The 15,539-nt window shown below is 38.2% G+C and overlaps 1 protein-coding gene across 4 annotated transcripts; it reads left to right on the plus strand.

Annotated features, from left to right (window-relative positions):
- The first annotated feature begins 4,001 nt into the window (after positions 1 to 4,001).
- Positions 4,002 to 9,110, plus strand: LOC133895681 (cytochrome c oxidase assembly protein COX15-like). 4 transcript variants are annotated; one of them, XM_062336152.1, is made up of 8 exons: positions 4,002 to 4,333; positions 4,898 to 5,214; positions 6,364 to 6,589; positions 6,678 to 6,923; positions 7,020 to 7,130; positions 7,431 to 7,562; positions 7,795 to 7,997; positions 8,637 to 9,110. In XM_062336152.1, exons 1-7 carry the CDS (start codon positions 4,094 to 4,096, stop codon positions 7,963 to 7,965), a joined length of 1,443 nt encoding a protein of 480 aa, XP_062192136.1. In that variant the 5' UTR covers positions 4,002 to 4,093; the 3' UTR covers positions 7,966 to 7,997; positions 8,637 to 9,110. The 4 variants fall into 4 exon arrangements, with proteins under 4 accessions (XP_062192136.1, XP_062192134.1, XP_062192135.1 ...); XM_062336150.1 differs by lacking the exon at positions 8,637 to 9,110 and adding an exon at positions 8,205 to 8,578; XM_062336151.1 differs by lacking the exon at positions 8,637 to 9,110 and adding an exon at positions 8,272 to 8,578.
- The last annotated feature ends 6,429 nt before the right edge of the window (positions 9,111 to 15,539 follow it).

The following is a 15,539-nucleotide window of genomic DNA, read 5'->3' on the forward strand; positions in this document are numbered from 1 at the left end:
AACAGCAGAGTGCCACGTGGTGCCCTCCCTCGGGGGTTATCTCCCCGAGGCCCGAGAAGACCAAGTCCCGGGAGGGGGTGCTCAGGATCATGAACAGTGGTCCCCGAGTACCTGAATTCCCGATGACCCAAGAAGGCCGAGTTCCGGGAGAGGGTGCTCGGGACCATGAACAGTGGTCCCCGAGTACCCGAGTTCCCTGATGACCCGAGAAGGCCGAGTTCCGGGAGAGGGTGCTCGGGGCCATGAACAGTGGTCCTCAAGTACCCGAGTTCCCCGATGACCCAAGAAGGCCGAGTTCTGGGAGAGGGTGCTCGGGGTCATGAACAGTGGTCCCCGAACACCCGAGTTCCCCGATGACAAGAAAAGTCAGCTCCGGGAGGCGTGGGGACATTTAATGCACGGGTCCCATCGCGCATCATCCGGCGCGTCTCGGGATAACATCGCAGGACTCGAGGCACACCGCCTGCTGCCCTGATGTGTCAGGCCTGCTCTGACCGGGCGGGCACGCGGGGCTACTCGGTGGCTGCCCGGTAGGCCCTCCCCGCAGTACTCGCCGAAAAGCAGAATGATGACGAACAAGACCGGATGGGGGCACGTTTTCAACCTCCCCATCACCTCGAGCAGCAGCCCATGATGGTTGCTTTCCATTTATGGCGCATTGAAACTTGCGCCATCCTTTCTGGGCACGCTACCGCCCCGACGGGTATAAAAGAAGGGTGGGCTCCCCGGAGAAAGGCCTGAATCAGATACAAGACAGAGAAGACGGAGATCAAGGCTTAGATCGACTGAAGAACAAGGAGTACGAAGCTCTAGACTTAGACAAAGATTCTTGTAACACAGCAGATCCTCAGGGAGACATTCTCAGAGTATTTATAGCATACACACAGGAGTATGGTGTTATGCTCAGTGCGGCCCGAACCTATCTAAAAACCCCCTGAGCATTTACTTCCTCCTGCATCCGATCATTCCACCCCACCTGCATCTTATTTACTCCCATTTATTTTACCTACGAAACGGATTCAAAATCATCCCCGACCGAATCTCAAAGGGGTCCCTCCGGATCCCCGCTTGAAGAGTTCACCCTCCAACATAGGGAGACAAACAAGAGAGAGAAGATTTACCGTGGTAAGTTTGTGTAAGCCTCGCAGCCTGTAATCATAGCCTCGGGCTGCAACATACCATCACCTTCATATGTGAATTGTGGGGTACCATGGTGGTGACCTTTGGTGACGACCCACCAACTTTTATATGCTGATTTGGTTAACTTTTCCTCTAATATTGCCAGGTCAGCTAGAAATATGTCCATATGCAAAAACATTACCATATTAGCGTCACGTCGTAGCAAAATCATCTTTTTATATATCAAGAGGTCACTTACACGATATAGATAGTTCTAAATATATTATATCGGGTTTTATAGTTTACAGAGGAAATCCAAACTACAGTAATAGTTTAAAATAGTCTTTTTCATATACCACTTAATCAATTCAAATTCAACCCACCGACCGAGTCAAGGTTGCACACCGGAATAGCGTGCTTCGATATTGCTGCGGTCTGAGCAAAGGAACCATCCACTGGGAAGGAAGTGGGAGTGCACGGTACATGGACATTCCAGGGCTGCGGTTGATTTGCAAATTTTAAATATTTTTTTCTCAAACCGTAAGTCTATTTTTAAAATCGTTTGAACCATGATGTTGTCTAGAATTAATACAACCAAATGTGTTCCAACATGAATATATTTTTTATTTTTTTAAAAAATTGAACATTTCGTATGTATTCAAAATATGTGAATGCATATAAGAAGAAAAAAATGCATTACCTGTGAATTAATGCGATGATTAAAAAAAGAAAAAAAATGGGCCTATAATAGGGCGTCCTACGCCTAAGCTAAATTCATACGAGATATATATATATATATATATATATATATATATATATATATATATATATATATATATATATATATATATATATACACACACACGCAAAACCACACTCCGTTTTAAAAGTAGCAACTCTAACTTACCGTTGCCTGTTGAATAGACCAATGGGCGATACCTTATGGGGACTACAGTCAAACGACATTGACTTAAATAGCTGTGTTGATATGGCTGTCACATCAAGGTGTCATCCGTTGGAGAGACGATAATAAAGATATCGCTCTTCAACGGATGACAAGAGCGTTTGCGCGCGTCGGGTCCACTATTAGATGGGTGACACATTTTACTATATAAAATCGCCGCACTGGCCGCCCCTCTCTCGCATGGCTTATTTGGCTTGGTTTGCTGAAAAAAAGATAAAATTTTTCTTTCTTTTTTTTTAAACCAATTAAGGTAGCCACTAGATCTAGGTTTAGATATAATGTAGAATATAATTCTAGCTTTAGATATAGATTAGTGATTAGATGTAGAATATAGTCATAGGTAGCAATTAGATCTATTATTTACACATAGGTTCGGAATTAGATATAAGATTTAGATATAATTTTATAATAAGATGTAGGTTTAAATATAACTTAGCAAACAAATGTATGATTTGGTGATATTAGATGTAGTGCTGGTACATATGTTTTTTATAGCAATATAAAGAAAATGTTGGACACTAAATTTTATCATTTTTGCATTGTTAGATATAGGTTTGCAGAGTAGATTTACATATGTTATTTTTTATATTGTAAATATATCTAATATAGTTGTCTATACACATAATAATGGCACTAGATCTAGCTTTAGATACAGTTAGAACTTAGATCTAATTTTAAACATAGTATAGAATATAGTTCTAGCTTTAGATATATGTCAGTAGTTATGTAGAATGTAGTCATAGAGTAGCAATTAGATCTATTATTTACGCATAGGTTAGGAACTAGATCTAGAATTTAGACATAATTTTGCAATGGGATGTAAATTTAGACGTAACTTAGTAAATAGATGTATGATTTGGTGATATTAGACATAGTGTACCACGTAGTGTTGGTACATGTATTTTTTATAGCAATGTAAAGAAAATATTGGACATCGGACTTTATCAACTTTGTACTGTTAGATGTAGGTTTGCAGAGTAGGTTTATATATGTTATTTTTATGTTGTAAATATATTGAATATAGTTGTTCATACATGTAATAATGGTAAAGTTTTTTGTCAATCGTTGGTAGGTATGTCGGATAAGTGGTAGTTTATGAGTTTTTATGAAGTATGAAAATAGACCCCGCGATTTAAAAGATGATCATGAGCATTGTGAGCGGCTTGTCCAGACCTTCGGTCATGAACCGCGATCCTTACTCTTCTCGCGCCCATAGCTTAGGTACAACAAATCACTTTATGACTAAGTACTTGTTACATATCTCAATCTTTATTGTCGTTAACATGTTTTCCTCCTTTTTCCACATGCAAAAATCTACTATCTCGGAGATATACATGCAACGACACAGTACATGGAGCAGATGATTAGGAACGGTACTTAGGTCTTGACTACGAGTTTATCTTCGGTCCTAGGGACGAGCTCGGAGCTTCGCAGCTACCTGGCGCACCAGAAGTAGACACACACTCGAGCCAGGACGACTACGCGACGCACAGATTCACCGTGTTCAACAATCCTTTTCTGACAATTTCACATATCAAAAATATCTCAAAAACAATGAATATCAACATAGTTTTAAATACTTCAAAAATACCGAATCTCCACGCACGAACGACACTCACTTTGCCGCAAACAAAAATGATCACGGTAAAACCCTAAAATCAGTATTCAGCAAACCCTAAAAAAATATTATCCCTTGGATGAAAGATAACAAAGTACGACGATAGATTATAGTTATTATTTTTTCAAACGTATATGTAGTTTTATAAATATTAAAAATATATATATATAAAAATTCGCCCCGCTGCATGCAGCTCGCACGAATCACGAGGCGGTTTTGGGCAGCATTTTCCGTAGTGGAACCAACGGGTTTTGCACAAAACCGTGTGTCAGCGCCTCTGTTTATACAGGCAGGCTCCACGACGCCTAAACCCCAACCACAAATTCTGGAAAACCCGAAGAGCCGCGTGCTTCTCTTCCTCGGCAAGCAACACCGCCGCTGGCCGGGCCACGATGGGGAGCAGGGCGGCCGCGGCGCTGCTCCGCCGGGGCAGGGACCAGGCCTCCGCCATGATGATGACGATGCCTCGCCTGCTCCCGAGGAACGCTCCCGCACCCGCTGTTCCTACGTTTGGACCCGGCTCCCGTGGCGGCGGCGGACGCCTCCTCCCGCCGCGGCTGGATTCGACGGGGGCCTTCTTCTCCGCTTCCCGGTTCGCCTCCTTCCAGGCCTTCCGCTCCCTGTCTCCGAAGGTGCGGGTCTCTCCGCGTTCCTCCACCTCTCTCCTTGCGTGGTTCCCTTTCCCGTGTTGGTGCCGTCATTTTCGAGGAAGGCCGACCCTTCTGTGATGGGATCATTTTCGAGGGATGACTCGGGACCGGCCACTCCTTGAGATATTGGGTTCCTGGTACGACGGATTTGTGTTTTGGACTAACACATGATCATTTTGGGTTGAGAGGTTTATCTGATTGATATAGTGAAATAGCTTTGTGAAGCTTGGCCATGTCTGTCGTGAGAATTTTAGATCGGAAGGAATAGCGTATGTGATTAACCTCTGCATGAGGAAACTTTAGTGAAGAGAAAATGGCGCTTCAGTTGCTATAATTACTCAAAAATGAAAATGATGGATGTTTTTATGTCAATGTGATGTGTATAAGTTTTGTTTCATTTATGCAATTCACATTTCGTCTATAGAATCCATTTCTTATTTCTTCAACTTTTAAGGAATATGGCGCCTCAGTAGCATTCATCAGTTTACCTTGGCTTGTTGAAAGGAATCATCAAAAATTACAGCTGATTCAAGTGTTTTGTTTTAGACCTTATTGGGACAATGCACAAGAAAAATGTCTACTACCGTGGCAGCACTGAATTCAACTGTGGCCAATGTAACAGTAAATTCAGGATTGAAGCTGCTCGTTACGAAAGGACCTCAGGCACAGAAGGCAGTCGGGATATGGCTCTTTGGGTGTGCTGCTTGGGTGTTCAGCTTGGTCATACTAGGAGGAATTACACGGCTCACACGTTCTGGGCTGTCAATGACTGACTGGAAGTTCACCGGGGAAATACCTCCAATGTCAGACGAGACCTGGCTGCTGGAATTTGAGAAATACAAGCAGTCGCCTGAGTACAAGAGGTAAGGATGCAATTGCTGCCACTTGTTTATGCATTGCCTTACTGCAGTGTGCAGTCTCCTCTTTCCGACAACCAGTGGTGAAACTAGTTAATGACCTGTTGTATGATGCAACCACTTATTTTTCTAGCATATTTGATTTTTATGGTCCTCTCAGATGATTCTAGCATCTCATGAAACATCAATATCACAACTTTGATGCTACTGAACTTGTACTTCACTCTGCCTAAGTCCTTAAAAGCTCCCCCTGTTAATTGAAGAATCTGTGAACAAATATTTACAACAGTAATAAAAATGCATCATAAATTTGTTGGTTCACTGGAAATGGATGAAATATACATTCTTGCTAGAGAATGTTTCTCAAGGACTGCTTATCTGTCACAATTTATGGTATTAGAGCATGTCAGTGAGTACTGAATTTATTATCTTAATGCTAACACATTATGAACAAGTTTTTTTGTTTTTTAATATAAACTTGTGAAAGGTTTGACTAAGCTGTGGCATCCAATCCAATTAACACCTCCGTTTTGACCTGTTATTTTTATTGATGCGACTTTGACCATTACCAAAATTGGCTGCCCCTGTTTCGATCCACTTTGGCTACAAAAAATGAACTAGACAGCCAAAGAAAATGGATCCTTACAAAGTTTTGGCATCAAACCAAATGGAGGCCTAACCTGTTCAAATTTGTCAAATATTAGTAGGGCAAACTCTAGCTCTCATGTGCATTAAGCCAAAAATCAGCCTAACCTGTTCAAAATCGCCAAAGTGTAGGAAGGAAAACTCTATATCTCATGTGCTTGAAACCAAAAAAACTCCCCATACTTTTAGAAAGTATTGCAGATTTTAGAAAGTTTGGCTGGATTCTAGAACATCAAATATACTAAAAAAGAATGGATGGAGTACCGTTTTATAGCAATTTATATTAATTCATTAGCTATATAGGAAAAGTAATTCACATGGACTCTCAACATAAGGAACAAGTATCCCCTCTACTGTTAGTAATCTTTATCTATTTTCGTTTAAACAACTATAACTATCACCAGATATGTTTCCTTCATTTGCTCATTTTATGTTCCCATCATTGAGAGATGCTGTTTTGGATATCATATTTCTGCTAATGCGATGGCAGCATTCCATGAACATATCTAGGGTGAACAAAGGAATGAGCCTTGAAGATTTCAAATTTATATACTGGATGGAGTATGCACACAGAATGTGGGGAAGAGCTTTGGGCTTTGTATTTGTGGTTCCTTTTGCATACTTTGTTGCAAAAGGGTATGTTACCCGCCAACTTGGGCTTAGGTTGTCGGCTCTTTTTGCTCTTGGTGGTGGGCAAGGACTTATTGGCTGGTGGATGGTGAAAAGTGGTCTTGAGGTCCTTCTATAATGTCTTTCACCTTTAACTAATTGGTTTGTCGCTTGGAGCTTCACCAGTTTTTTTTTTTTTTTTTTTTACATCTTAGGAACCAACATCTGAGTATGTTCAACCAAGGGTTAGCCCTTACAGGTTGGCGACTCATCTGACATCTGCATTTGTTATATACTGCGGTATATTGTGGACTGCTTTGTCAGTAGTGATGCCAGATCCCCCGACTGGATCAATGAATTGGGTAAATGGTGCAGCGAAAATTAGAAAATTGGCAATTCCTGTCAGTGCTGTGGTAGGCATTACTGCCATATCTGGAGCATTTGTTGCTGGCAATGATGCAGTATGTCTTACATTCTCTTTCTTTCCTATCTTGGAAACTATATATAGCTATGCATTTGGTTCTATTCATCTAACTATTTCTGATTGTTATCACCAGGGGCATGCTTACAATTCTTTCCCAAAGATGGGTGACACTTGGATTCCAGAAGATGTTTTTAGCATGGAGCCTTTCATACGCAATTTTTTTGAGAATACATCTACCGTGCAGGTAACCATTTTCCCTAATGATAGTTTCACAGTTATGTTTATGTTCTCATTAACAAAAGTAGTCCAGCTCCAAAAGTTCTTGTTGTCTTGAATATTTCGTTCTTAAATCTTGATAAGATCTATGCCATCGCTTGAATTGCACTTTCTCCTTATGTCACTGCTTTTTGAATATTTAGGCTTATGCCACTGGTTTGCATATTCATTCTCTTAAGTTGCCCATTCTGGCTAGAACTACTTATTTCAGTGGGTTAGAGTTCTTCATCCAGTCTTGTGGATTAACAAGCTCTTTCCATTTTCGTAGCTCAATCACCGAATTCTTGCAACAACCACTTTATTGTCTGTGGGTGGATTGTGGTTGGCTGCAAGGAAAATACACATGCATCCAGCAGTCAAATCTCTGATCGGGAGCACACTTGGGATGGCTGCCCTTCAGGTAATAAATTCAGCTCTTTGGGTTTATTTGATATTAATATTTCACTACCGATGCAGTTCCTGCACATAACCGACATAAAAAGTTATTGCTGTGCATAATCCAATCTGTATACCAGATGCAGTTATTGCATCACGTGAAGAGTATAATTAGCACCTTACGAACTATTCAATGGACGGCGTTGGACATACACTAGTATATGATACCTCTAATAATCTTACATATTCTGTTCCAGGTTACGTTGGGAATATCTACACTCTTGATGTATGTTCCTACCTCTTTGGGCTCAGCTCACCAAGCTGGAGCGTTGACACTGTTGTCACTGATGATCCTTCTCACTCACACTTTAAGACGGCCATCACCAGCTCTTCTTAAATCACTTGCAACTGCTGTGAAATCAACCTGATATTTCACCATGAAATTTTCTATCAGACAATGGTTGGTTGATATTTGTCCCCTTTCTAACATTGCATTGTTGCCCTTGTTTCTTCGCACTACCTAACTACCGAAACCTTTTTCCCAGAAGTATTTCAGTTCTTGAATAAACCGTCCTCAAAGTTTCCTTGTGCTAAATATTACAAACCTTTTCTCGACCTTTTGGATATGTTGCATTTTTTTCATTGCATTTTTGGCACCTTTGTGCAGGGCTGTGTGCCCTGATAGATGATATATACTGAAGCTGCTCCGTTATGCACTAAGAAATTTTACACAGGACTCGGTTCATTCTATTCTTATCTACCAGCCCAAGGCTCCTTGCTCACGAATCATAAGCCAAGAGCTTCTGGTGGTCCACCACCTAGAGAATTCGGAAAATATGTGAGCTGAGTACGTTTTCATTACGTAGGCCTTGTAACCATGTACCACTCAAATAATTCTGCAATTTTCCTTGTTGGAGCCTTGGAGGTAATCTGGGAAGTGGGAGCTGTTTGGATCCGAGGGTTACTAAGGAATATTGAGGATTTTCTGTACTTGTATCGAAATTTTATGTGCAATTCCTGTGTTACGCAAGTTTTGCAGTACATCCAGCTGCGATTTTATTATTATTATTTTTGTCTGAGGTAATGTTTTCGAAAGCAGTGTGTTGGTCTGTGTGTGGCCGCGTTGGCGATTACGGTGGAGAAGGCAGAGCAGTTCTTTTTTTTTTTTTAAGATGAAAAGGCGGAGTTAAGCAGCAAAGCAGGATTGTGAACATAATGGATGTGGGGTTTAGTAGAGATTTGGGAGGATCGTCGCCGTTCAATCAATCGACGGACGCCATCCTCCCGGACCATGTGATCCCCACACCTGGTGAGTTCATTTCTTGAATTTTTTCACTATGTTCACAAGTGAAGGTAGAATGAAGTTCCTAGGATATTTGCTGTAGGTGTTTGAGGTCGGGTCTATTTGATTAAACAAGGCGGATTCTTCTTCGCAAAAGAAAAAAAGAGACTAAATTTTGATAAGCATGCATATGATCTGGCTATTTCATCAAACAAGGTCAAAACTTCTATGCACGTTAGAATGAAAACGATTTTGCATACGTGTTTTACGTGCTTCTCTCCCCTGAATGCTTGGGGCCCATTTGTAGTTATAGAGAAATTTCGTTACTTGTCGAAAAATTCATACATTCCAAACAAGCCGAATAGTTCACAGTAGATGCTAACTGAACTTGAGAATGACAACCCAGAGGCTACTGCAACTCGTGAGCTCACGGAAACAGCTGCAACGTACCTGGAGTTTTCACTTCCGAATTTTGACTGTTTTGTTCAAAAGGAAAGTAGTAGATAGAATTAAGTGGACAAAGAGTGAAAAATTTGTATTGTATTCATAAACAGTATTTACATATGTACATATCTAAGGGATATGAATATGTCTGTTCGTTTGCAACTACCACTGAATAGGTGCCGCTGTGATTGGTAACTGCAGATGACAGTTAGTGATGCTAATTGATCACATGTTTGTTTCTCTAGAATATTTGTTTGTAACACTCTACTTTGATTAATTATTTATAATGTAAACTTCTTGTTGAAAACTTCTCTAAAATCTATGGGGGAAAATATAAGGAGAAAATAATAGTTTGATATATTGATATGCCATTAAAACTCTTTTAAAACCCAATAAAAAATATAAGGAGAAAAATATGGTATATATCGGTTATTACCTCATTGTAAGCTCATATAAGAAATCTAGTAGGAAAAACTTATTGGTAAGCTTAGAGAGCGATAATTATGATCTTTGGATCATATTAAAATCTTCGAAAAACCTCTCGAAAAAATAAGAGGAATAAGGTAGATATTGCCTCGCTAAAAACCTTATATGGGAAATCATATAGGAAAAACTCATAAAGGAAAATAGTCCAATATAATTATGAACATGTTATTATTCAGGGATCAACTTCCCTGAACTTTGTAAATCTCGAAGTCGTCGCATACTAATTTTATGAATAATTTTTTGGAATATAGAAGTTAGTAAGGACTTAGTGAATAAATTAGCGAGATTATCACATGACTTATTTTGCAAGATTTTTATCTACCCATTATTTTACAATTCATGAGGGTAGAACATTTTAGGGGTAATATATTTGGTTATATTGCTCTTTATGTAACCTGTTTGTATTTGAGCAATACATGCAAAATTATCTTTATAGATAATTGTTGGTGATCCAATGAAACTAATACCATATGATTATTGTATGTGATTTATCATTCTACGAAGTCATATGTATTCATGTGATGCTTCATATAATGTAATTATTTCAGAATGATTTGTGAATGTAGCCACTAGATTTTGTTTTGAAGACTTTCATGAAATGATTGTTCCACTGTGTAAGAACATGAAGCCTTCCATGAAATAATTGTTCCACTGTGTAAGAACATGAAGTGATTTGGCATTGTGGGGATATGATAAACAGTCAGCGTCAGTGTATCCAATCATATTCATATCTTGTTTTTTTAAAGAAAAGATCAAGATCTATGGTGCCTTGAAGATATCGAAATATATTTTTGACTCTCGTCCAATGATGCTTAGTTAGAGCAGCGCTATGCCTAGCTAGTAAATTCATTGCAAATGTGACATCAGGTCTGGTGCAATTTGCAAGATAAGGGACCTTAGGTCCCAGTATCTCTTCTCCTTCCTCCCGTGATCTAAATGAATCTTTCTCCATATCAAGAGATCGAACAACCATAGGAGTCTTAGAAGGATATAATTTGTCTATATTAAATTTCTTTAATATTTTTTTGGTATATGTGGCTTGGTGTGCTACAATATTTGAAGGAAGATGTTCGAGTTGTATACCCAAGAAAATTTGATATTACCCAAATCCTTCATTTTACGTGCTTCATCTATATCTTCTATATTTTTGATGATATTTATATCATCAACATAGATAGAGATAATATAAAATACTATTGAGGACTTTTTTATAAAAACGCATGGGCAATCATCATTGTTGGAGTACCCTTTTGTAAAAAAAAAACTCTTTTAATTGATTATACCATATTCTTCCCGACTGCTTTAAGTCATATAGTGACTTTTTAAACTTTACACAATACATGTTGCGGTTTGCGTTTGGATTCGGAATGTCTAGTCCTTCGGAATATATATATATATATATATCCGAATCAAGTGCCCCATATAGGTATGCGGTCACTATATTCATCAATTGCATAGATAGATGATTTTAAACTATCAATGAAATTAGATATCGGAACGTGATTCCATTTATTACTGGAGAATAAGTCTCATTGAAATCAATACCGGATCTCTATATGAACCATTGTGCTACAAGCCTCGCTTTATATCTCACCACCTCGTTGTTTTCATTCCGTTTTGCAGATGAAAACCCACTTGTATCCTATAGAAAAAATATTATGATGATTAGGTATTACTGATGTGAATACCTTTCTTTTGGAGAGCGAGCACAATTCTGCATGGATTGCATCCTTCTATTGTGTCTAGTCTGAGCGCTTGCGGCATTCTGCCATGGTCTTGGGATCTGGACCATTGAGAAGGTCGTTTGCAATCTTTGAGGAGAAGTATGTGTCGATGATTATAGTCTTTCTGTCAAATGATTCTCCAGAATTAATATAATTGATGAAAATTTCATCTACCCTTTCTGACTCATCATGAGTTCCTATTACAATAGAGTCTAGGTGTTCTGATGTCCCAGCATCAGTATTTGTGTGCATGGTTGAGCTGGGATGTGGATGCTGATTATCCACTGGATGTATAGTATCCATAGGCATCGGGTGTCGTTCAACTTGACTTTGATTTTCATTTACTATTTTGAAGGAGAGATTCCTCTGTTTCCATAGTAACTTGCAAGAAGCTTTATCCTTTATGACCGTACTTCTCCCCCTCTTATTTTGATTTGGGAGTTAACTGGTTTTATTTGGTACCTCCACTCTTTCCGGTACATTCCTAGTAGGAATATAGGATTTAGTGATATATTTGTTGTCAGTAAATGCATCTAGTAGGCTATTTACAATATTTTATAAATATATGATCATCTGAACTTGAAGTTCCGATTCTTGAGTACGTGAATCTAAGGAGGAAATATCTGTGACATTCCAATTGATTTCCTAGTATTCTTTCTGGTACTTGAAATCTCCCCCTAATGCTAAGAAATGCTCCTCATCAAATATGCAATCAGCATACCGGGCTGTAAATAGGTCTCCTATAAGGGGCTCAAGGTATTTTATGATTGATTGAGAGTTATACCTCACGTAGATCCCTAATTTTCTATGTGAGTCCATTGATGTACGTTGCGGTGGTGATATCGGTACGTATATAGCGCAACTGAACTTTCACATATGGGAAATGCTAGGAGGATTTTCACGTACTAACTGCAGTGGGGAAGCTGTGTGATATGCAGTTGGTTGCAATTGAATTAAGTCAACAACGTGTAACACTGTATAACCCCAACATGAAATTGGAAAGTTGTAATTATGTAATAATTTTCATGCAATGAGCTTGACTCTCTTGATGAGAGATTCAGCCAAACTATTTTGAGTATGGATGTATGGTACTGAGTGCTGGACTTGAATTCCTAGAGCCATACAATAATCATTGAAGACACATGAGGTGAATTTAGCCACATAGATCATTCAATGGATTGTGTCATATGTTTATGATAATGTGCTCGTAATTTAATAATTTGAGCAATTATTTTGGTAAAGGCATGGTTTCGTGTGGACAAAAGACACACATGTGACCATCGTGTAGATGCGTCAATAAGAACCATAAAGTACCTTAATGATCCAGTTAATGGTTGGATAGGACCACATATATCGCATTGAATGCACTCAATGAATTTGAGTGGTTCAGCTCAGATTTTAAGATAAGAGGGTCTTAAAATCAATTTCCCTGTGGCACATGCAGTGCATACAAAATCCGAAGATTGTGGGAATTTGAAAGTATTTATGCCATGACCAATTGAATTGTAGATACTTTTTCGCACCATCCCTACACCAAGATGACCAAGGCGATCATGCCATATTTAAAATGTGTTAACATTCTGAAAAATTACCTTATACACAACATGTGATACGAGTTTGATGTATATATAGTACAATCCTGAAGATAAATAGGAATTTTTTTTCTAGAATTTGTTTGGTATATCCGTTATTTTTTGTAATGAGAAGATATTCCTCTTTGTTGTCATCATAGGTTTTGATATAGAAACTATTTTGATGGATATCTCTATAACTTAGTATGGTACATGTTGAATCAGGATATAATAGTGCATCATCGATTGTTATTTAAGTACTCAGAAGGAGAGTGATTGTGGTGCGATCAGAGCCAACAATCATAGCATTACGTCCAGCGATTGTCAAAACATTTCCTTTACTCTTTTTAAGAGTTTAGAAATATTTAGTTTCCGTAAGTATAGAGTTAGTGGTACAGCTATCCACTAAGCATATTTTCTCTTCCATCGGATTGTCCCCTGTAGACATCTATATATAGAAATGGAGAATTTAAAGTGAAATTATTCATAGATATATAGAATCCATACAACTTTATTGAGTATCAATGTGCTAATACATTATTGGAATATACAATATAATATAAGATGACAACAACCTATTATAATACTATGTAGGACATAGATATAACATATCTAATAAATTAGGAGACTAATTGAGGTATCCAAATAAATCATTGGAAGCAAATTTCATGATCATGTTGTTGGTGCTCTCAAAGTCTTCTTGTTGTTGCAGAGTGTTGTCGTTGTTCGGTTCTGGATGAACGTTTTGGGAACAACTTGTCATCCTGGTGGTGTCAAGTTGAAGATTAAAATGAGCTTTATACCTTTCGCCTTGAGTTGGTCGGCTTTGTTCGACGAACTTAAAAGGTAGAGATCAATCAAGTATTTTGGGGTGCATCATTTCTTAGTTGTGTGACTGTAGCAACCACATTTACAACAAATGTCATATTTATCGTTGTTGTTCTTGAAAATTCCCTTCCCCTTGTTGTGTCTATGAAATTTCTGCTTCTTGTTGCGGTTCTTCTTTCCTTTTAAGTTCTGTAGGCAGCGTTTTTAGGCGTCGGACTTCTTGTTATTTTAAATATTAGAGTTAACTTCAGGTAAAGGGGCAGTGCCAGTAGGGCGTTGATGATAATTCTTCAAAAGAAGTTCATCATGCTTTTTGGCCTGAAGTAAAGTGTGAATTAATTCATAATAGTGCTGGTAGTTTCTAGCACGGTATTGTTGTTGTAATACCCTATGGACAGAAATCATTGTAGACAAAGTTCTTTTTAATTTTCTCTGCATTTGTGGGAGCTTTGTCACAAAATAGCAACCTAGAGCAGATCTTATGAACAACATGATTGTATTGTCCAATGGACTTAAAGTCCTGGAGACGAATGTTGAACCACTCGCGTTGTGTTTCGGGCAGTATGACTGCCTTTTGCTGTTCACATCGCTCTTTGAGAGAGTTCCATAGATCATATGGATTTTATCCATCAAGTATTTAGATTTTAAATATAGATGAAGATAGTGCATTATGTAGTATAAAGCCTCATACTTGATTTGATCTTGAAGTGGCGGATCTCCCTCTTGAGGAGGATTAATCGCTGTTATGAGTCTACGGGATGATAGACTTATCTTCATATCTATTGCCCATGTTATATAGTTTTTGCCATCCAACTCGAGTCTCTCGAACTTGATGTTGGATATTTTGTTATACAAATTAACCAATGATTGAATGAATTTACACATTGGGTAAATTAAAGAATCATGGTAATATTGTAATAATGCAAAATTGTAAAGTTAAGTTGAGACTTGAATTACATAGTGTAGACCTCAAATTATGTTGGTAACACATTGAAGATAGTCACCGAAATGATGTAGACCTTTCAACAGTGGGGACATAATCTGTAATGAATCCCACTACCTTGTGTTATGCAAATCTTGTGTTGATACTTTAAATATAATCACCAAAATGGTGTAGACCTTTATTTAATTCATATTCAAATTTGGTATGCACGTTGAGGATAATCACTATGTGCTAAATATAGTGTAGATCCCACAGTAGTACTTAGGTACTACCTTGTGTATCGCTAATATGAGATATGAATTAAGGTAATCACCTGAAAAGGTGTAGACCTTTGTTCCAAATTTGACATTAGGTACGCACTTTTAAGGATAGTCACTATGTGTAGATATAGTGTAGATTCCGTAGTAGTACTCAAGTACTACCTAGTGTATGACCAATATACAAAGGTTTGGAACATTGTGTAATATCAAGTGGAAGAGGTAATCACTTAATTTGTATTAAAAAGTATTTTTGCAAGAAATAGAATTTTAATTGCAAAAATAAAGTTGTAAACATAATGATATATCATAGGGAATGCACAAGGGCACACACATGGGGACATAAATAAATTTCCAGATAAAACAGGGTCTAGAAGATATATTTACAATATAAAATAGTACTAAACATAATTATAGTTAAAGACATGGGCTATAACATAATTAATAGTACTAAATATAATTATAGT

This window comes from Phragmites australis, chromosome 16, assembly GCF_958298935.1.
Source record: "Phragmites australis chromosome 16, lpPhrAust1.1, whole genome shotgun sequence".
NCBI classification, from domain to species: Eukaryota; Viridiplantae; Streptophyta; class Magnoliopsida; order Poales; family Poaceae; genus Phragmites; species Phragmites australis.

Bases quoted from the DNA above. Each gene is read 5' to 3' on its own strand.
- LOC133895681 (XM_062336152.1), top strand. From the start codon at position 4,094: ATGGGGAGCAGGGCGGCCGCGGCGCTGCTCCGCCGGGGCAGGGACCAG. The intron at 5,215-6,363 runs GTAAGGATGCAA...GAACATATCTAG, and splicing joins CAGTCGCCTGAGTACAAGAG to GGTGAACAAAGGAATGAGCC. The intron at 6,590-6,677 runs GTCCTTCTATAA...TTTACATCTTAG, and splicing joins TGGTGAAAAGTGGTCTTGAG to GAACCAACATCTGAGTATGT.